Source organism: Nematostella vectensis, chromosome 12 (genome assembly GCF_932526225.1).
Source record: "Nematostella vectensis chromosome 12, jaNemVect1.1, whole genome shotgun sequence".
Taxonomy (NCBI): domain Eukaryota; kingdom Metazoa; phylum Cnidaria; class Anthozoa; order Actiniaria; family Edwardsiidae; genus Nematostella; species Nematostella vectensis.
In genome coordinates, this window is record NC_064045.1 from 8,885,102 (window position 1) to 8,907,272 (window position 22,171).

General features: G+C 40.1%; 2 protein-coding genes across 3 annotated transcripts in view; both read left to right on the plus strand.

Annotated features, from left to right (window-relative positions):
- Window positions 1–12: 12 nt before the first annotated feature.
- LOC5511722 (synaptogyrin-3) lies at window positions 13–4,735 on the plus strand. The gene is made up of 3 exons (XM_048720024.1): window positions 13–140; window positions 2,442–2,804; window positions 3,463–4,735. The coding sequence occupies exons 1-3, from the start codon at window positions 60–62 to the stop codon at window positions 3,667–3,669; spliced, it is 651 nt and encodes a 216-aa protein (XP_048575981.1). The 5' UTR covers window positions 13–59; the 3' UTR covers window positions 3,670–4,735.
- A 2,031-nt stretch (window positions 4,736–6,766) lies between these two features.
- Window positions 6,767–22,171, plus strand: part of LOC5511724 (formin-like protein) — a 28,385-nt gene continuing 12,980 nt past the window's right edge. Inside the window, exons 1-15 of one of the 2 annotated variants that reach the window (XM_048720015.1) lie at window positions 6,767–7,087; window positions 7,288–7,352; window positions 7,460–7,543; window positions 10,585–10,769; window positions 11,510–11,699; window positions 11,815–11,865; window positions 13,274–13,372; window positions 17,069–17,215; window positions 17,623–17,739; window positions 18,273–18,404; window positions 18,552–18,578; window positions 18,667–18,711; window positions 19,213–19,281; window positions 21,197–21,356; window positions 21,608–21,652. In XM_048720015.1, the coding sequence (XP_048575972.1) occupies window positions 6,913–7,087; window positions 7,288–7,352; window positions 7,460–7,543; window positions 10,585–10,769; window positions 11,510–11,699; window positions 11,815–11,865; window positions 13,274–13,372; window positions 17,069–17,215; window positions 17,623–17,739; window positions 18,273–18,404; window positions 18,552–18,578; window positions 18,667–18,711; window positions 19,213–19,281; window positions 21,197–21,356; window positions 21,608–21,652 (1,591 nt within the window). In that variant the 5' untranslated portion in view covers window positions 6,767–6,912. The remainder of the gene's footprint in view (window positions 7,088–7,287; window positions 7,353–7,459; window positions 7,544–10,584; window positions 10,770–11,509; window positions 11,700–11,814; window positions 11,866–13,273; window positions 13,373–17,068; window positions 17,216–17,622; window positions 17,740–18,272; window positions 18,405–18,551; window positions 18,579–18,666; window positions 18,712–19,212; window positions 19,282–21,196; window positions 21,357–21,607; window positions 21,653–22,171) is intronic. The other variant, XM_048720016.1, reaches the window with a different exon arrangement.

The following is a 22,171-nucleotide window of genomic DNA, read 5'->3' on the forward strand; positions in this document are numbered from 1 at the left end:
AGAGGCTTGGTAGCCTAGCTAATCCCAGTCCTCTATGCCGAGTGAAGCACTTGATCAAAATGGTGGAGCTTGGCGCTGGCGGCTTCGATCCAGTTACGTTTTTCAAGCGTCCTCAAGTAATCCTTCGGCTGATTTGCCTCGTAAGTCACATGCAGTTAGTACACATCGCTATAATGAATAATATTACTTTTGTATTTTGATGCGAAGGGTCTATACTTCCGCCTCGAAATTTGAAGTCGTGTTCGAATTCAAAATTTGAACATGTTTGGCAGACTTCTTAGAATTATCCACTACTCCATTACTCTAGTTAGTAGCATGCTTGTATCTTGAACTTTGCTTTTTGCATGTTCAGGAGGGAAAGTGTAAAGGGGAGCGCTTGGTAATGCTTACTTGTATATTCCCCGGCGTCAGTTTGGCCGTATTTGGCCGCGTGTACATAACGATGTGCTTAGTTTAGAATACAATGTATTGGTTCTAGATGATAGTCTTCTATACATAATGGGCATAGATGATATGATCTTTTGTCTATGAAGCATAGTAGAAGAATAAAGTCATAGGTTATGTATATTTTATGAAGTAATTCAAAATCGTTTCTTCTTAGAAGCTCAGTAGCTCTTCTCAGAAGCTCAGTAGCTCTTCTCAGAAGCTCTTTTCACAAACTGAAGAAAAAAAAAGCTGTGGACTTACGAGCATACATCCTTTATAGTCTAGTATGTTGTTGTTTGAGGCTATTACCCAGGGGGTGCATGGAGTGCATTCGCACCCCCCACACACAACGGCCAAAAGTCCACTTCGGCTCGCAAAAGACATGCTTTTTGTAGACAAAACTATCTATACTATGTGTAATACGCTAAGGAATGGACTGTGCTTCCCTATTCACAGAAAAATTGGCTGAGCTAGAAAACTCCTAAACCATACCATTTTCACACATTACCGGAGAAGAGGTGTGCAAAATGATTTTTATTAAAACATTGTATCGGGGAGCAAAGTACTAACTCACACGTTTTTGTAAGCGAGAGGATCACACTAACAAAAGCGCCATTTTCATGATTTCACAGAAGCACGAAAATAATTTATTTCCCACAGCAAAAAAGTACTAATGACCTTCAGACCTTTGTGTCTCTCAAGAAAAACACACTAAAAGTACACAGTAATAAGTCTATCTCCAAAAATATCATTGTAGAGGAGAAATCCATCAAATTGATTGATTGATTATTCTAGACAATATTGGAAGATGTGTAAACAAACCTTCGAGCACACAGAAAATCAAATCTGAAAAAAGAATTTGAATTACTAGTTGTCGTTTCATTGTATAGATAGATTAATTGTAGCTATAAACACAACCGTCGTTTTATTGTTATTTTGAAAGGCATTATTCCTACCTCAAAAAGAAAGTGGATTCTTTAGCTCCATCCCGCATAAACAAAACAGTTTGCAAACAATAAAAACAGAAGAAAGGAGCTTTTATCTACAACTGCAAGACTTTTGACTATTGAACAACTTCAATTCAATCCATTAAAGGACAGTGCATAAACACCTATTTTATCAGATCAAGATGGTGCACAACACTTCTTAATTTATCAGATTAAACTCGATATAAGTGTTTTCAGACCCACATACCTTTTATGTCACATCGACTTTCATTAAGAAGTCACCAAATAACACCAAAAAACACTCTAAGCCCAAGAAAGCCAAAGAAGCGAGGATCCATGATCCTCTCAACCTTCTCTTCACCAAACCCAACATATGAACATACTAACTGGCATGGTTTGAATTTGGTTGTCCGATTCCAGCCAAAAACATAATACACAGGGTTCCCAACACAGATATAGGAAAAGGTGGAATGTTACGAGCCACATTTTTAGAAAAGCGCCTTTTTACATTTTTATAAGGTAAATTAAATATTAGATAAATTTATTGGGGACTCAAAAGGGAGGCATTTGTTGAATTAATGTTTGCAATGACGCATACTATTCCCCTAAAGCACCAGGAAGCCCAATACATTGAAGGATTGAAATATACCTTAAAAAGTTTTGTACAACAAAGATTTGCTTTTCGTGAATATTTCATGGGTAACCACTAGCGAAAGAGAATTAGATAAAAAAGGCATTTACTCTGTTATGCCATAACTGGTAAATGAAACTTTTATGTAGCCAAACCTGATAATAAACGTCCTGTGGAGATACTGCAATAGCATACAAATCCCCTTCTGTTCTTTCAGGGATGGTCAGATTTTTATCAGAAAACTCACCCCCTCCTCTCCCCCCCCCCCCCCCCCCCCCAAGGTCCACTTTTCTGGATTTCACAACCCCCCTCCCATTTTTGATCATAAGATACAGTATCCCTTCTGAAACATTGATCATGCTTGAGATTGATGTTGTTTATTTTAGTTGTTATTTTGTTGTTGTTGTTGATGTTTATTTACCATGTTATTTTTTCAGCTTTTCGCCATAGTTGTCTTTGGATGCATCTCAGCTGGAAGTTACGACCCTAACGGCACCTGCCTCTTCAACGGGAAAGGCGGGGCCTGTCATTATGGCGTCGGCATTGGTGTTATTGCTTTTCTTGGGTGCATTGTGTTCATTGCCATTGATTCTCAATTTGAGACCTTTAACACACCTGATACCAAGAAGCATGTGTTGATAGCAGATTTGGGGTTCTCTGGTCTTTGGGCATTCCTCTGGTTTGTCTGCTTTTGTTACCTGGCGGACATGTGGAGAAAGACACAAGGCAGCTTTTCTACCACCCAAACAAACAACTGCCAGGCAGCTATCGCATTTTCCTTCTTTTCCGTCATAACTTGGGTAAGACAGATATCTTATTGTTAGAAGCTACCCATAAATTCAAGCCGCATTGTCACCAGTTTACTTCCGGTCGATTACGTAACAATCTCCTATGTTTTTTAACGGAAAACGCGAAAAATATTTCAAAATATTGAAAGCAGTATGTTTATTGCAAGTTTCTTTGAGGATGTGATTGATAATTTAGAGTGGATGGCCTGTTTAATATCATGGATTTTAATAGATTCGTTTGTCTTTTAATGGTTGAGGTTTAAGTCAGACCTCCGGGAGTAAACTGGTGACAATGCGGCTTCAAGCATACTGTAGACAGGGTAGCAATTACCTTAATTATCCCAGCAAAACTGCTTGCAGTCCTCTTCAATTAATGCAAATACTAAGGGACGAACCACAATATTTGATGTTGAAGTGGCTGTGAACAAGCAAATATCTGGCAGGAACATTTGCCACATCCTTCAGGAAAAAAATAGAGCACCAAAACATTCCAGGAAAACAAAATTAACCACTCCCCCTGTCAAATATCAAATTATCCATCCCTAAAAATCCATATATTATTTTTAAATTGAATAATTTGAGTTTTCACATGTAACAATCACACATCACATGCCAAACCTTTCACAATCATAACCTCACACCTCTCAAAATCACATCCTACCCCTTGCAGGTTGGCTTGTCAGTGATGGCACTCTCCAGGCTGCGTCAACACATCCAAGAAGCTGCTTATGGAGATGGGCTGTCTGGGGATAACAACCCCTATGCCCCCTTCCCACCTAACAACTCAGAACCTGTGGATCCCTACCAATCACGACCATTCTCTGAAGAGACGCAAGATGAGACAGCTGGCTCGGATTTTAAAGCACCTTCTTATTAGGGGCATTGAAGTGGGGTTAACCGTTTGAAGTAAGCTATATGGACTTTTTATTAAAGGTTTCTTGTAGTTTAGTTGTTAAACTAGGTTTTTTCCATGGAATTGTTTCAAGTAATGATAAAGTGAAGCAGTGTTCAGAATTTGATAAAAAGAAACCAAAACAGACTCACATAAACTAAATACTTGTTTTTGTTATTATAAGGTTGTGCAGTGATCGTTAATGAATGCAGCATTGTGAAAACGCTAGTGAAATATCACTCACTGATTCAAATATTTTGTTTTATAAATGGGTGTCACCTGGACATAACAAAATTCGTTCTGCATTTTCGCACTTAAGTTATTAGCACAAAAATATTGGTGCATTTAGTGAGGCCATTCTTACTAACCAGTACTATCATATCAGGCAACAAGTGAGGGACTGGAATCGAGGGCTTAACGACGTCACGTCTTGCCTAGAGATCTCTCGGACTTTGTTTTCATAGTACGTACATTTGAGATTAAAAATCCTTCACTTTAAAAGGCGTGATTTCTGCATTTAATCTCTAAGATTTTTGTTCGTTTCATTGAATAAGAAAATGTTTGAACAAAAATTGGATTTTAATTGTGGATTTGTATTTAGGATCGTGTTTAAAGTACCGAATATGAGAAGTATTTGTTTGTAATGTTTTTGTAGTACAAAATATCGGATCATAGCTCTACGGTTAGATAGACAATCTTTGGTTGTATGTAATATACTTTATTTCATCATAGAAATGGGGTATAATTTTTTTTATCTTATACCATTAACTTTAAATTCTAGGCTTGAGCTGTAAATGTTTAGGTGATTAATTGAATGGAGCTTTGCATTCAGTGTAATAAGCAAATTGATCCCGCATTTATCATGGAAATAATATACCTTGTGTGTTTTGAGAAAGGCAGCAAAATGTCCATTGTTTACAATTAAATTTGGTAGGTTACTGATATCGTTAAAGAGTAGTAGTATATATTAAGTCCTAGTGTTTAACGGCCTTTTTGTCGTATTTTTTTGTAAAATTGTGTATTTAACGGAAATAAATAAGTGTAAATGGGATATCTTGAGGCACTTATTTGTATGTCTTCAAGGCAAAGCGGTAATAACTAACTAAAAGTCTATCCCTTTCTTCTTTGATTCACCACTGATTCACTGCTGAAAGGAGTGCTGGTCACGTGGAACTACCTGGTGCCTTTGTGGCCTCGGCCCTTTGGTACCATTCTCAGTAATAGATGACCTGCAGTAACTGAACACGTTATGCCAGAGAATGGCAAAAAAGTAAAATCTTTATGTGGAAATAAGCCTTTCTGACAAAGATACTTTCTTGCTGATACGTAAGCGCTAAATAACTTATTTTGGTTGTTATTTTGCCGCTAAAAGCCTGAGCGCTCGCGAGTTTTCCACCCAAAACGCCGCACGTGCAAGTCGCCCCAAATTACACTCGCAGAGAATCACTGACCCTGTAACATCCTTAGTAAATAACAGACTGTACGGAACTACTGTTATCCCCTACTTCTTTCTTTTTCTTCGTCCTCATTTTTTATTTATCTTCTTTTCTTTTCCTTAACTCCTTTTCTACTTTACGATGTGTTATGAACTGTTATTGTTATGATGTTCCCTTTCATTTTTAGCGATTGTACACCGTGGGAATATTTGCCTTCCCCTTGTTTTAGTTGCTGCATACTTGGTCATGCTTTTTCCTTATTATTTATGAAATAAAATGATCATTGATCCGCTTAATCTATACCCGCTGTAAATCAATGGAGTTTTAAACAATTACCCTGTTATTGGCAGCATGACAGCAAAGATTTCCATGTCTTTGACACAAAACTGAACGATACTTGCCTTCGTCATTATTTTTTTTCTTGTTTTATTTGCTGCGTAATTGGTCATGCTTTTTCCTTTTTGTTTATGAAATAAAATGATCATCGATCCGCTTAATCTATACCCGCTGTAAATCAATGGAGTTTTAAACAATTACCCTGTTATTGGCAGCATGAGAGCAAAGATTTCCATGTCTTTGACACAAAACTGAACGATACTTGCCTTCGTCATTATTTTTTTTCTTGTTTTATTTGCTGCGTAATTGGTCATGCTTTTTCCTTATTGTTTATGAATTGAAATGATCATCGATCCGCTAATCTATACCCGCTGTAAATCAATGGAGTTTTAAACAATTACCCTGTTATTGGCAGCATGAGAGCAAAGATTTGCATGTCTTTGACGCAAAACTGAACGATACTTGACTTCGTCATTATTTTTTTTCTTGTTTTATTTGCTGCGTAATTGGTCATGCTTTTTTCTTATTGTTTATGAATTGAAATGATCATCGATCCGCTTAATCTATACCCGCTGTAAATCAATGGAGTTTTAAACAATTACCCTGTTATTGGCAGCATGAGAGCAAAGATTTCCATGTCTTTGACGCAAAATGGAACAAGAAATGCTTTCGTCATTATTTTTTTTCGCAAGGTGTTAGCAGTCTATTCTAGCTTATGTGTACTATTTCATAAAGAATATGCTCCACTGAATATGTACAAAGAAAGAGAGCACTCGATTATATGTCAACCGACCAGACTGCCAAAGACCGATTGCATAGATATAGAAGTTTTTTTTTCTTTCTTTATAATGATTGCAATTATCTCTTAAAAATTATAAAAGCCCGCTATTGAAAAGGTAAATCAAATAGAGTTTAAATGGCTTGTAAGTATGAGTAACTACTAAAAATAATCCCATTTGACAAATACAGTGTTTATTGTACAGGACTTTGAAATATTAAGATCGTGTTTTTGCTTCTGTTAATAAAATATTTTGGAAATTGTTGCCGGGAAAGGTAGGAATGAGTTTGGTTAACGCAAGCCTAATTTTTCATTTCAAGATATGAAAATATATTTGTGCCAGCTCGCAGATAACAAAAAACTTTTAAAAAGGCAGGTTATGATCTGTACTATAATACGCACTTCAGTTCGTGCTAGTATAATCTTACCTCTTCCAAGATCTTATTGAACTTCAAGTGCTATTATCATTCAAATACAATAAAATTCGAGCGTCATCAGTATCACTCTTAGGCATTAAACACATCCCGCCCCCTCCCCTGCTGGTAGCCTACATTTGCATAGCTAAGTCATGGTGAACGGCAAAACACGAAAAGAAGTTCGCACTCAAGTTTACGCGAGTATCAGAACTGACTAATAGAAAGAGACATATGCGTGCTGTTTAAACGAAGTCAACCTAACATGGTTTACGACCGCAACGGCAACCCGTCCCATGGTTTTTCTGGGACTGTTGGTGAATTTTCCGGCAAAAGTAAGAACGGGATGGTACGAAAATCAACTGCGAGGACGTTCGACTCTGTTCGCTCGACAAAGAGTATGGTTTTCTCGCACGCTTCATCAGGGGCTGAAGACACAGGTTAGTAACACGTTTGGAACAAGTACTCTTGTTATTTTAGAGTTAATTTTGTCCGTGATACACGTAGGATTCATGTCGTTTAGCGTGAGAAAATAATAGCCCATTAAAAGTCTGAAATCTCAAGAGACGGATCGTGATACATGAATGCGTTATGCACTGTCTTAATGGTTTAAGTACTCATGGGTTGATTATTTTTCCAGAGTTTGAAATGGACGAAGAAATGCCTGACGATAACGAAATTGAAGAGAGGTTTTCGAGTTTATTGGTAAGTTAGAACTACTTCTGGAACTTTACCAAAATACTATACTGCAGCTCAAAAAATTGACATGGATGTTAATAGATATTATTTTCATTATTTCTAATGTTTTACAGGAGAAAATGACGCTACCAGCGGAGAGAGCAGCCGAACTTTCCAAAAGTCCAAAAGCTCACAAATGGAAGATGATAAAAGCCAAAGTAAGGAACGTTATTGTTTTTATGGTCTACTGGTCTGTTAAGTAATTCTTTTTTCAGTCAAAATTAGCAACTCTTTATACTGCATAATTATCTCTTATAATACAGCATATCCTGGTTTTCGACGTGTTTTTTTTAATGATTTTATAATAATATCCGCAGCGATATATATTTGTTTTCCAGGCGTTTTAACGACTGTATTACGCTTCGTATCGAGTTCATATGGAAGTCTATAGGACGGTTGGCTCTGCCATTTATCATGCAGTTAATTTTTAATGACATAATTTGACTGCTATTGAACATTGCCGCGATAAATCAACAATGGAATATGTTTGTTAAGCACCTGACAAATTTACTCCTTTTTCACACTCAAATTCTGGCATCTTACCAGAAAGTTTCCATCTCATAAAAATGGTATGTCTTCTTAATGAATAAGAAATAACATACTGGGTGTATATTAAAGGTTGAAAAATGCATTAACACTTTTCAAGTTTCAACATTTCCTCGGAATTCAGTTTTTATAATATAAAATAGAAATAAAAATAAAAATATTTCTCTGCTACAATCTGAAAACAGGGTACCTGGCGTATCTGAATTTTGATGCAAAAAAAAGCATTTCTCTGTTTTTTGTTGTTATGGTGCATTGAGGCGTCAAGTGGAGAGCTCTCTTTATAATTATGACTTCATACTTCAAGGCGAGCTATTATTAAAGGCTTATTCCACATATTTCCACATCAGAGTACCTCATTCCAGAAGCATAATTACTGAACAGCTGATTATAAATCTTAACGAGTCATCCATAAAATGTCGTAATTTAGCATTAGATGAATTATTCCATATTTTTTAAAACATTTGCAAATATTTGCAATGTGGTAATAAACTTGCGTTCGAACTTTTTAATGAAACTTTAAAAAAATGCACGTCAGTTGGCTAAGGACTGAAATGTTTTTCAGCTTCCAAAGCATTAAGGGACGGCCCATTAGAAAAGTGTTGGGGGAAGGGGGGGAGGGAAGCTAATTGGTTGTCTAACTGGACGGGTCTTATTGAGCGTGTTCCAAGATCTTGTAACGCAATAAGACGTTACATAATGTCACGTCACGTTGCAAAATACCGCAGTTTTACCCTCATCTGTTAATAATTCCACTTAAAAATAATAATAAAGTTTCTTAGTTGGAAGTTTACCTTTAGAGTAAATATTATTTCGTTTTACTGCCAATACAAAAATAATAGGAGTCAGAGGACATCCGAATTATGAATAAGGGAAATACACCTATTTCAAATAACGTTGTCAGTGCATATTGCAAAGGTCGAATGGCAGTTCTAAGACCAAACTGTACCATTGGTCTCGTTATATTTCTACAAAACGCAGGAGAATGGCGAAAAATCATACGACAATCCATTAAAGACCATCAAGGTATGGCTTTGGTATCGCTGAAGTTTATTTATCACCTTTATTTGTACCCAGATGCACCTTTCGGTCGCAAAACTACCATTTGGCATTCGCCGTTTGCGTTGACAACGTTTTTTAAATAAGGGTATATCAACAAAAGGTTGGAGTGGTATGGCAAAATAGAGCTGCGCTGACGATTCGAGCATGCGTTCTATTTGCCTGTTCCACATACGATTTATAGTTACAGTGATACCTTATAGAAGCGATCACCTCCCAAAGTCCCGAAGTATTGCTCACTCAAACACTGTATTTTATACCTCTATAGTGACCACCTCCAATAAGAGAGCGCGGGAACCATTCCCAACCCCAAATGTGTTATTTACTGTTACCACCTCCAATAAGAAAGCGCGGGAACCATTCCCAATCCCAAATGTGTTGTTTACTGTTACCACCTCCAATAAGAAAGCGCGGGAACCATTCCCAGTCCCAAATGTGTTATTTACTGTTACTTTTATCATCTATAAAAAGTCCACAGAATTTCTTTCTTGAATCTAGGAGCCCTTGGCGACAAAAGTGAACATATACCAGCGATAGACATTTGACGTAAAAAGCGTATAAGAAACCAATGTGACTTAGACATGTAATGTGTGTACACCTATTTCAAAATATGTTGTCAGTGCAAATGCCAATTGTCAAATAACAGTTCTGCTATCAAAAAATACAGAATGTAAGAAAATGTGGATAAATTATGCAATTATATTACCTATCTTCTTTATTCTGGAATAATAATTATACCCATGAGCAGTGATTGGTCTAAAAACTGTCATTTGCCAATTGGCATTCGCCATTTGCACTGACTACGTGTATGAAATAGGTATAGTCGTAATGTATACCGTATTTGCACTTCATTAAAGCCTGGTTACCATATGGCTGCGTCTGTCGTATCTGTTGTGTGACAAAAATACGACATACTGCAGATACAACTATATGGAAACTCCAGACGCAACAGCCTGATAAGACCAGATATACGTGATACTCATACGACAGATGCAACAGGAAACGAGCGTGATACAACCGTTCTTTATTAATGGAAACCATTGCAAGCGACAAGTACGACAAATACAACAAAAACATGTCGCAAAATGCACTTTGTTTACAACATGGCGACGGAGGTAAAAAACAACAAGTCGTGCTTGTCCTTGTATCATCATTTTGGAAGAACGACAGCGCTAGGAATGTCTATACAATACATTTTCGAACCTGTAACTCTTGCGCCAGAGTATTGAACAAACCAAGCTCTTCTCTTCTCTGGTATATTTCTCGAACCTAAATCTAACTTTTCTCCCCCACCCCTTCTCCTTTTAAAAACAGTCCGTAAAAGGGACTAACAAGCCAAACAATCCTTTTTCGTTCGTTTATTGGGCGCAAAGTAATAATACACCCGTGTACTTCTCGTTTTTTTTTTTTGCAACAAAAGCGACAGATACGACAAATGGAAAACTAGATGTTGTATGAGTTGTGGTTGCGCAGTAGGTGAGCTGTTTCATACGACAGAAGCGAGAGACCAAACCATATGGAAACCAGGATTAAGCGGTCAAACCCTATTAAAGCGGCTGAGGTCCTTATCATTAAAGTTTTGTTTGTGCGGCTGTAGGAGCTTATGCAGCCAAAGTATACATCCGGGTTCTACATCGAGCAACTCCGCGGACATAAGGAGATTGTGTCTGGAAGCGGGCAAAAAACCGGAGCGAACTACAAGCGGCTGATAAAAACTCTGGAACCGGTAGAGATGGTGCTGCGGTCGCTAGAGATCGACTTACGGACACATCCAAACACAACGTATGTATAAAAGGTGGATTTGTGCTAAACTTACAGGTGACCCAGTGTGCAAGTGCATAAGCAAAGTTGGACGTGAGCGCCTTTCATCTCTGCTTGATTCTTGGCCAAGATGTTTTCTCTCTGTCTCCCGGCCCGAATATTACTTATGTGGGGCTACTAGAAAAATGTGTTTCTTAGTCCCAAATCCCTCTGGCAGCCGCCATTTTGTCATCCTCTTGCAAGTACCAAGTGTGAAAAAACATCCATTTTTATTGGCTGATTCGGGGAAGCCAATACTATATTTATGTTTAGATTTGGTAAATGAAGTATTAAAATTTTTTTATGGACAAGTCGTCCAACCGTGTCGGGGGCGGGCATGACTCGGGACCAGTCTCCTTTCTTCTCTCCAGGCGCGTACACAGCCCCCCCCCCCAAAAAAAAAAAAAAAAAATGGGTTATTTTTTTTTTATAAAGGAATCTTCAAATACTATGCTTTTTCAATATGATACCTATGGATTTCCCCCTCCCCCCCCCCCCCCCCCCCCCCTCGGCCAATCCTGGGAACGCGCCTGCTCTCCTCCTCCCCCCCTCCCCCGCTCTTGATTTTTTTTTTGCGCCACGGGAATCCTGAACAAAGAAAACTCACAGGAGAGCCGGCTCGCAGGCTGGAAATGTCATTAAAAAATTTGTCTTCCAATGTCCTTCCAATCACTTCTTTCGCTAGTGAAAACCCGGCTTTAAAGAGTTGTTTGTTCCTGCAGTTGGCTGCGAGAGTTTATCGATGATCCTTACCGTGGTCACATGGCATTGGTGGAGTTTCTCCAGTTTCTTCACCTGAACCCTCCTTCAAACGACAGCTCCGACGACATAGGCGACACGGACAAGTCCAAAGTTTCTAAGAAGCCGGGTTCTCAGAAATCAGTGAAACCGGACGTACTGGCAAGAAGTCACGTGAGTACATAACGCCGTGAGAGCTAGAGCTTGAGAAAAATAGATAAATATGGTCTCAAGGATCATGCTCATGAAATAACCTTAACCCCCTGCTACGACTCTGTCTTATTTCCAGATCGACGAGCATCTTTGCCTTCAGAGTCTAAGAGTTCTCATGAAAAATAAGGTAAACTTTATTTACTTTACATAAAGAGGACACGTCAGGACTTTGTTTGTGGGCTGCGTTTTTCTCGATAATCTACCATTAGAGAGAGATGGAATCTAGCTAGGTATTCATGAGAGTGTGGTTCTCTTTCGACACTTGATTTTAAGCATCTCAGCTTTAAGGATGCGAAAGGTAAAGTTCCATGCATAGAGAATATGCTCAAACTGTTAGGTTTTGTGACCGAATTTATGTCACTGCTAAAGTTGTCTATATATCGTATCTAGCTGCATGCGAAAGGTAAAGTTCCATGCATAGAGAATATGCTCAAACTGTTAGGTTTTGTGACCGAATTTATGTCACTGCTAAAGTTGTCTATATATCGTATCTAGCTGCATGCGAAAGGTAAAGTTCCATGCATAGAGAATATGCTCAAACTGTTAGGTTTTGTGACCGCATTTATGTCACTGCTAAAGTTGTCTATATATCGTATCTAGCTACATGTGAAAGGTAAAGTTCCATGCATAGAGAATATGCTCAAACTGTTAGGTTTTGTGACCGCATTTATGTCACTGCTAAAGTTGTCTATATATCGTATCTAGCTGCATGCGAAAGGTAAAGTTTCATGCATAGAGAATATGCTCAAACTGTTACGTTTTGTGACCGCATTTATGTCACTGCTAAAGTTGTCTATATATCGTATCTAGCTGCATGCGAAAGGTAAAGTTCCATGCATAGAGAATATGCTCAAACTGTTAGGTTTTGTGACCGCATTTATGTCACTGCTAAAGTTGTCTATATATCGTATCTAGCTGCATGTGAAAGGTAAAGTTTCATGCATAGAAAATATGCACTAACTGTTACGTTTTGTGGCCGTATTTATGTAACTGCTAAAGTTGCTTATATGACGTATTAGCGTAAGGATGTAAGGTATACTACTCTCGAGACATTTTTCGAAATCTTAGCTTGCCTATACTATTTGTTGTATGCTTCAAATAAATAGTGGGCCTCAATGTGCTGGTTAAATCTGCCCACTGAGCACACGCTGAGATCACTCTAGTTGTCAGCTATGGCGCATATCCATTCAATACCTCTGCATTTGTGTACAGAGCGTCATCATTGCTGGTCAAAACATTGCTTGTGTGTAAGTCTCGCACTGCCCTGACACCAGGGAAGTGTTGTCATTTCCTTTGTCTCGCGGTCAAATAACAGAACTAAGCGTAGAGCCCCGTGCAAACAGTGCTTGAAAATCTGGTGAGACACTGGCTCAGTAAGGCTAGCGTTGTTTGTACGCCTTATTTGGAGGTGTTGTCAATAAGCAAGGAAACATTCCTTTGTCTTGTGGTTAACTGGGCGTAGTACTGCCAGCAATTCTGGCTGATGTAAACGCTGTTTGGACGGGACTTTTTATTTCTTGAATTTCCTTTTGCAGTACGGCTTCCAATCAGTCATGAGGGCCCCTGAAGTTGTGAAGGCAATCATTCTCTGCTTAAAGATAAACAACCGGAAAACACAAGCACTCGTGCTTAAGGTAACACACCCGAGGGAGGGTAGGGTAACACACCCGTCTCCTTCAAGGGAAAAGTAAGGCAAGTAGACAGTTGTGCCGAGGGAGAGTAGGGTAACACAACTTTCTCCTTCAAGGGAAAAGTAAGGCAAGTAGACAGTTGTGCCGAGGGAGGGTAGGGTAACACAACCTTCTCCTTCAAGGGAAAAGCAAGGCAAGTAGACAGTTGCGCCGAGGGAGGGTAGGGTAACACAACCTTCTCCTTCAGGGGAAAAGTAAGACAAGTAGACAGTTGTGCCGAGGGAGAGTAGGGTAACACAACTTTCTCCTTCAAGGGAAAAGTAAGGCAAGTAGACAGTTGTGCCGAGGGAGAGTAGGGTAACACAACTTTCTCCTTCAAGGGAAAAGTAAGGCAAGTAGACAGTTGTGCCGAGGGAGGGTAGGGTAACACAACCTTCTCCTTCAAGGGAAAAGCAAGGCAAGTAGACAGTTGCGCCGAGGGAGGGTAGGGTAACACAACCTTCTCCTTCAGGGGAAAAGTAAGGCAAGTAGACAGTTGCGCCGAGGGAGGGTAGGGTAACACAACCTTCTCCTTCAAGGGAAAAGTAAGGCAAGTAGACAGTTGTGCCGAGGGAGGGTAGGGTAACACACCCGTCTCCTTCAAGGGAAAAGTAAGGCAAGTAGACAGTTGTGCCGAGGGAGAGTAGGGTAACACAACCTTCTCCTTCAAGGGAAATGTAAGGCAAGTAGACAGTTGCGCCGAGGGAGGGTAGGGTAACACAACCTTCTCCTTCAGGGGAAAAGTAAGGCAAGTAGACAGTTGTGCCGAGGGAGGGTAGGGTAACACAACCTTCTCCTTCAAGGGAAAAGTAAGGCAAGTAGACAGTTGTGCCGAGGGAGAGTAGGGTAACACAACCTTCTCCTTAAGTAAGGCAAGTAGACAGTTGTGCCGAGGGAGAGTAGGGTAACACAACCTTCTCCTTCAAGGGAAAAGTAAGGCAAGTAGACAGTTGTGCCGAGGGAGGGTAGGGTAACACAACCTTCTCCTTCAGGGGAAAAGTAAGGCAAGTAGACAGTTGTGCCGAGGGAGGGTAGGGTAACACAACCTTCTCCTTCAGGGGAAAAGTAAGACAAGTAGACAGTTGTGCCGAGGGAGAGTAGGGTAACACAACCTTCTCCTTCAAGGGAAAAGTAAGGCAAGTAGACAGTTGTGCCGAGGGAGGGTAGGGTAACACAACCTTCTCCTTAAGTAAGGCAAGTAGACAGTTGTGCCGAGGGAGGGTAGGGTAACACAACCTTCTCCTTCAGGGGAAAAGTAAGGCAAGTAGACAGTTGTGCCGAGGGAGGGTAGGGTAACACAACCTTCTCCTTCAAGGGAAAAGTAAGGCAAGTAGACAGTTGCGCCGAGGGAGGGTAGGGTAACACAACCTTCTCCTTCAGGGGAAAAGTAAGGCAAGTAGACAGTTGTGCCGAGGGAGGGTAGGGTAACACAACCTTCTCCTTCAAGGGAAAAGTAAGGCAAGTAGACAGTTGTGCCGAGGGAGAGTAGGGTAACACAACCTTCTCCTTAAGTAAGGCAAGTAGACAGTTGTGCCGAGGGAGAGTAGGGTAACACAACCTTCTCCTTCAAGGGAAAAGTAAGGCAAGTAGACAGTTGTGCCGAGGGAGGGTAGGGTAACACAACCTTCTCCTTAAGTAAGGCAAGTAGACAGTTGTGCCGAGGGAGAGTAGGGTAACACAACCTTCTCCTTCAAGGGAAAAGTAAGGCAAGTAGACAGTTGTGCCGAGGGAGGGTAGGGTAACACAACTTTCTCCTTCAAGGGAAAAGTAAGGCAAGTAGACAGTTGTGCCGAGGGAGGGTAGGGTAACACAACCTTCTCCTTCAGGGGAAAAGTAAGGCAAGTAGACAGTTGTGCCGAGGGAGGGTAGGGTAACACAACCTTCTCCTTCAGGGGAAAAGTAAGACAAGTAGACAGTTGTGCCGAGGGAGAGTAGGGTAACACAACCTTCTCCTTCAAGGGAAAAGTAAGGCAAGTAGACAGTTGTGCCGAGGGAGGGTAGGGTAACACAACCTTCTCCTTAAGTAAGGCAAGTAGACAGTTGTGCCGAGGGAGAGTAGGGTAACACAACCTTCTCCTTCAGGGGAAAAGTAAGGCAAGTAGACAGTTGTGCCGAGGAGCTCCTTCAAGGCAAAAGTAAGGCAAGTAGACAGTTGTTTCGAGGGAGGGTAGGGTAACACAACCTTCTCCTTCAAGGGAAAAATAAGGCAAGTAGACAGTTGTGCCGAGGGAGGGTAGGGTAACACAACCTCCTTCAAGGGAAAAGTAAGGAAAGTAGACAGTTGTGCCGAGGGAGGGTAGGGTAACACAACCTTCTCCTTCAAGGGAAAAGTAAGGCAAGTAGACAGTTGTGCCGAGGGAGGGTAGGGTAACACAACCTTCTCCTTCAAGGGAAAAGTAAGGCAAGTAGACAGTTGTGCCGAGGGAGGGTAGGGTAACACAACCTTCTCCTTCAAGGGAAAAGTAAGGCAAGTAGACAGTTGTGCCGAGGGAGGAGTGCACACTAAGTCATTCCAAGTCGATATTTGTAGGTGATTGGCTGAAGCCTTAAAATTATGCAAATATGTCAAAGCTGGTCATACCTTTGATCCATCTTGGATGGTATTTTTTCGTTTTCTTCTGATTTAGATGCACAGTGGACGCTCCATATAAGGGATTTCCATTTAAAGCAGACATCTCCTATATGACGGGCCCTTCGAAATTTTCATTGAAATTCCTCGGTTAAACTCTATGAATAAAGCCTCCAAGGGACAATTCTGTCGAATGAGGGGTGATACACCTTTTCTGTGCCAACTGTGTGATCTATGTGAGCTTCCTTAATGACCCGTCTAATTCTCTAATGCTCTTTTTCTGGTGAAATGGTCTAATCAGGATATATTTTGTTGTTTGAATCCACACTAAAAGCACTCTCACCATAAAATGTGAGTATATTGTTCACTTCTGTTCAGCATTCTCACTTCCGGTTCTCACTCTAGAGGCCTGTTTCGGTTTATTCTTGTCATATCTTGTTTATAAACTTGTTCAATGACCTTGAAATTTGCTACAGGTGTTTACTCGATCCAGTCCTACAATTAGATGCTGCCTGTTACCAAGCTGCATCCCCAGGGAGGGAGGGTAGTGTAATTTTTGGTTCGTTTTTAAAATCACTTTTTCTAGGGATAAAGACAATAAAATCTTATAAAAAAAGATCGTTACACTATATAAACATGTAATAACTATCATTTAGCTGTTTGGGGTTTCTTTTATGTCATCACTGATAGAGAAATCACTGTTGTTTTTTAAATGACAAAATTGCCCCTCCCTTCCCCCCCTGAATCTCAGATTTTTGGCACCCCCCTGCAATAAGTTGCATTTTCTTAAGTCAAAGAGCCCGTGCCAGTCACACCATTGTTTTTGTCTTTATTCAATATTGGAGGCACAAATTATGTGATAAAATATCCAAATAAACACCTTAAAACAAAGTTTTATGCTTCCTTTATTAAATTCATTAAAAAATATCGCAAATATGTTGTCCCAAATAAGCCTGGAAATAAATGCTTAATTCTCGCATTTGATGTTTTGCTATGATGACAAAATGGCGGCTGCCAGCTCTGCTATGTGTTACTGCTTGTTCTGATACATGTGATATAAAAAGTGATTGACTTGTATTTGTTTCGTGTAGATCTTAACGCATATCTGCGAGGAGTCTGAGCATTACGAGAAAGTCATCGATTCTGTTCGCTTCTACACAAAAACCTCACGAGAGTCTCGACCCTTCGAAAACATTGTACAACTTATTTTCTCGAAGCCCACATCTCCTACGTTCCAGGTGAGCAGAATAAGATGGTACACCTCTTGAATCATTATCATCATCGCCATCACTATCAATCATGACTATCGTTATCACCATCATCGTCGTCGTTATCATTATAGTCACCTTCAGTCCTGACTCCTCATCATCATCATAACAACAATTATCAACATCCTCATCATAAATTTTTTATCTCCTTCTCCCTGTTCCCTATTTTTTTCTTCTTTCTGCACTGTTGCGTTGTGGTCTTCGTTCTTGTTGTCGACATCTTAGGCCTAGTTTGGACGCCGTTCTTTTCATATGCAAATGCACATGCATATGAACATAAAACAGTCTCATTAGCATTTGGAACAGCACATAAAAAAACGGTGTCTAAACTATGCCTTAGCATATCTCGATCCTTTAATTTTTTTTTCTTCCAACAGACGATCATTTTAAACTTCATCAACAAATTCGTAAGCTGCGCACCATCATTTAACCTCAAGGTTTTTCATCAGCAAGAGTTCGAGGACGCCGGACTAGATGTCGACAAGATTGAGCGCGTAAGTGCTCCTATTCGAGTTTAACCCAATAAAAAACAATTGTTGAAAGCCAATAGAGACTTAGAAATCAATACAGATTTATAGAAGCTTCTTTTCCTGGGGGGAGAAGGGGTAACAGTGATAGGGATGTTCGTCGGGAAATTAAAAAAATATCCCTAAAAAATAGCTGTACACCAAAAAATGCCATCCTAAAAATATCCTTCTAAAAGCAAAAACTATCCTAAAAACACCAGATTTACAAAGTGGAATTTTTTGAATGAAAAATTTTCAAAGTATCTTGTTTAGAAGTCGGAAGTTTTTTAATAATCTAAGAAACGTTGACTCATAGCGCCTCTTACGGCGAACCTTAAAAAGCTAGAAAAGCCAATTTCTCTCGGACGCCCTCTAAAAAATACCCGAAGCCCAATTTTGACCCCTAAAAATACGACAAACATGTCTATCAGGTCGACATGGTGAGCACGTCGGTCACCACCCCCCCCCCCCCCCATAACCTGCTCCCATCTATATCTTTGTCTCTCTTTGTTTCTGTAAAGACCCTAGAGGGCGCTGAGGCTACCGCCGTCCGTGAGGCGCTAAAGATCTGGCGTGACAACTACATAAATGTACAGAATGTAATGGATGAGTTTGTCACGCTGCGGGAACGCTCTAAGTACTTGCGTGACGAGGTAAGGACTATCTTTACATTGTTGATAGTAGTATAAAGCTGACAGGAGAATTTCATCCTTTAAATTAAATTACGGTAACTATCATAAAAAGTGGTAACTTTTGGAAAAGGTGGCTTTAAAGTAATGCAACTATTTCTTCTGTTCTAGGTCGATCTACTGCAGTCAAAGCTAGAGGTACTCTCCCCCTTTGCCGTATGATTCGTCCTCTATTAACTTCTATTTTTTATAAGTACCTCACGAGTTGTCATTTGCTCATTTTTAGGAATCAGAGGCTAACCAAACTGAGATGAGAACCAAGAATACAGAAGTAAGTTTTGTTGATTACTATGTTATTTTTTTACAGGTAACAGCAGTATTCTATCTTTGGTTTCCTTGGCAACTACCCCCTTGTGACACTGAATCCCCTCTTGGCCCAAAAATTATAAGAGTGAGAACCGACAATTAGGTGGCAAGAACTAAACACCTTATTTGGCTCTGGCTCGCGACTAAAAGTGCTGACTTGTGAATTTTGGCGGGAAAAGCATTTTTTTTTCAATGAGCCACGTAGTCCAAATGGATCTTTTTCCATATGATACCTAAGAATGCGTATGCAACACCCCCTCCCCTCCCTAAAATATTAACTATGTAGGAGCCTGACAGTATCGTTTTCAACATCGATTTGAGTTTTTCGTTAGGTGTTTATATGTTTAGTTTCCGCTATATGTCTTCATCATCAGTCTTCGTTCTTTTTTAACAGCGGCAATTAGAGTTAATTTTGCTATATGTAGAAGTTATTGTAACTTTAACCATTCCTCGTTTTAATGTTCAGCTCCAGGCTGCATGTGAGGAATACAGACTTCGCACGACAGAACTACAGACAGCACTAGAAAACCTCGTGGTACGTGATGTAATCAATGTAGATCGAAGGTTCTAAGGTGCGAAAGATAACCTCGTGGTCTGTGATGTAATCTATGTAGATCGAAGGTTCTAAGGTGCGAAAGATAACCTCGTGGTCTGTGATGTAATCTATGTAGATCGAAGGTTCTAAGGTGCGAAAGATAACCTCGTGGTCTGTGATGTAATCTATGTAGATCGAAGGTTCTAGGGTGCGAAAGATAACCTCGTGGTACGTGATGTAATCTATGTAGATCGAAGGTTCTAAGGTGCGAAAGATAACCTCGTGGTACATGATGTAATCTATGTAGATCGAAGGTTCTAAGGTGCGAAAGATAACCTCGTGGTACGTGATGTAATCTATGTAGATCGAAGGTTCTAAGGTGCGAAAGATAACCTCGTGGTCTGTGATGTAATCTATGTAGATCGAAGGTTCTAAGGTGCGAAAGATAACCTCGTGGTACGTGATGTAATCTATGTAGATCGAAGGTTCTAAGGTGCGAAAGATAACCTCGTGGTCTGTGATGTAATCTATGTAGATCGAAGGTTCTAAGGTGCGAAAGATAACCTCGTGGTCTGTGATGTAATCTATGTAGATCGAAGGTTCTAAGGTGCGAAAGATAACCTCGTGGTCTGTGATGTAATCTATGTAGATCGAAGGTTCTAGGGTGCGAAAGATAACCTCGTGGTACGTGATGTAATCTATGTAGATCGAAGGTTCTAAGGTGCGAAAGATAACCTCGTGGTACATGATGTAATCTATGTAGATCGAAGGTTCTAAGGTGCGAAAGATAACCTCGTGGTACGTGATGTAATCTATGTAGATCGAAGGTTCTAAGGTGCGAAAGATAACCTCGTGGTCTGTGATGTAATCTATGTAGATCGAAGGTTCTAAGGTGCGAAAGATAACCTCGTGGTACGTGATGTAATCTATGTAGATCGAAGGTTCTAAGGTGCGAAAGATAACCTCGTGGTCTGTGATGTAATCTATGTAGATCGAAGGTTCTAAGGTGCGAAAGATAACCTCGTGGTCTGTGATGTAATCTATGTAGATCGAAGGTTCTAAGGTGCGAAAGATAACCTCGTGGTCTGTGATGTAATCTATGTAGATCGAAGGTTCTAAGGTGCGAAAGATAACCTCGTGGTCTGTGATGTAATCTATGTAGATCGAAGGTTCTAAGGTGCGAAAGATAACCTCGTGGTCTGTGATGTAATCTATGTAGATCGAAGGTTCTAAGGTGCGAAAGATAACCTCGTGGTACGTGATGTAATCTATGTAGATCGAAGGTTCTAAGGTGCGAAAGATAACCTCGTGGTCTGTGATGTAATCTATGTAGATCGAAGGTTCTAAGGTGCGAAAGATAACCTCGTGGTCTGTGATGTAATCTATGTAGATCGAAGGTTCTAAGGTGCGAAAGATAACCTCGTGGTCTGTGATATAATAATAAAATGTCGATCGAAAGTTGTTCTAAGGTGCGAAAGACAACCTCGTGGTCTGTGATTTAATCATGAAATGTCGTTCGAAGGTTGTTCTAAGGTGCGAAAGAGAACCTCGTGGTCTGTGATGTAATCATAAAATGTTCTTTAACGATCGAGAGTCGGCAGGGTACATAGGACGACCTAAGCTTACTTTTTACGTGCGCAAAAAGCAGTTAAAGGCCGGTGGTACTAAATCTTTTTTAACGATTCGGTATAACAACAACAACAACAACAACAACAACAACAACAACAACAACAACAACAACAACAACAACAACAAAGATGGCTTCTCTCGTTGACCCAAAATAGCACTGGATCGACCAACCAGTGTCTGAAAAAGGTATACCAGTGTAAGGCGAAAATAAAAACAGCAAATTTGCGATTCTCGCTGTACAACAGTTTACTGTTTACTGTTTAAGACCTGAATTGGCTGTTTATAGAAACAAGTGAAGAATGAGGCTGAGGCGATTGAAGTTCCCGATGATCTTATCAACACCCTGTCAGAGGCTGAAGCTGCCGCCAACCCGCCAGAGGCACCACCTCTCCCGCCCTTCGCACCCCTCCCTCCCCCAGTACCTCCTCCACCACCGGCAATAGAGGGTAAGTACAGCCTTCCTTCCTTCCTTCCTTCCTTCCTTCCTTCCTTCCTTCCTTCCTTCCTTCCTTCCTTCCTTCCTTCCTTCCTTCCTTCCTTCCTTCCTTATTTTGTGCGTGTGTGCTTGCTTGCTTATTTCCTCCTTCATCTCTTCCCTCCTCCTCTCTCAAATTTGCTGCATGACGACAAACCACTAGCACTTCATGCATGTTCTTGCACTTGTACAACATGATAGTCTCGTTCTGTGCACTCTTAGATTATCTAGAGGCCTCTGCACCACCCATGGATCTATGGATAACCGGTAGGGACCATTCCTCCTCACATTGCACTGCAAGTCATCTTAGGTTGTAAATGTTGCAGAGTAAGGTACCCGCAAGTAAGAAATAAAAATTTAAGAGGTTTCAGCCTTATTAAACTTTGTAATGTATACACCAATCAAAAATTAATTAAAAGCAGGTTCTTTTTCAGATATGATAGCATAATTTTGTAGAGAATAATGTTTGGAAATAGCAAATGCTGGGCGTCCATCCAAAAACAGAAGAAAAAAAGAGAAAATGTTCTTAGTTTTTGGCTCCTGAAAGTTTTTAACAACCCTGAAAAAAAATTCTTTTATCATTTTGGATTTTGACATTTTTTTATTTCGTCGTGTTAGTTTAGCATTTTTTTTTTTTTTTTTTTTTGCTGTTGAATACTTCTCATGGCAGGCACAGGCCGGTTGAGGGGTCAGTGAGTTTAAAAATCTATTTAAGCCAGCTCTCACCAATATAGGATTTTTCTTGCAGGTTTTCTAATAGTGGACTTGCGGAGCTTTCTGTGGCAC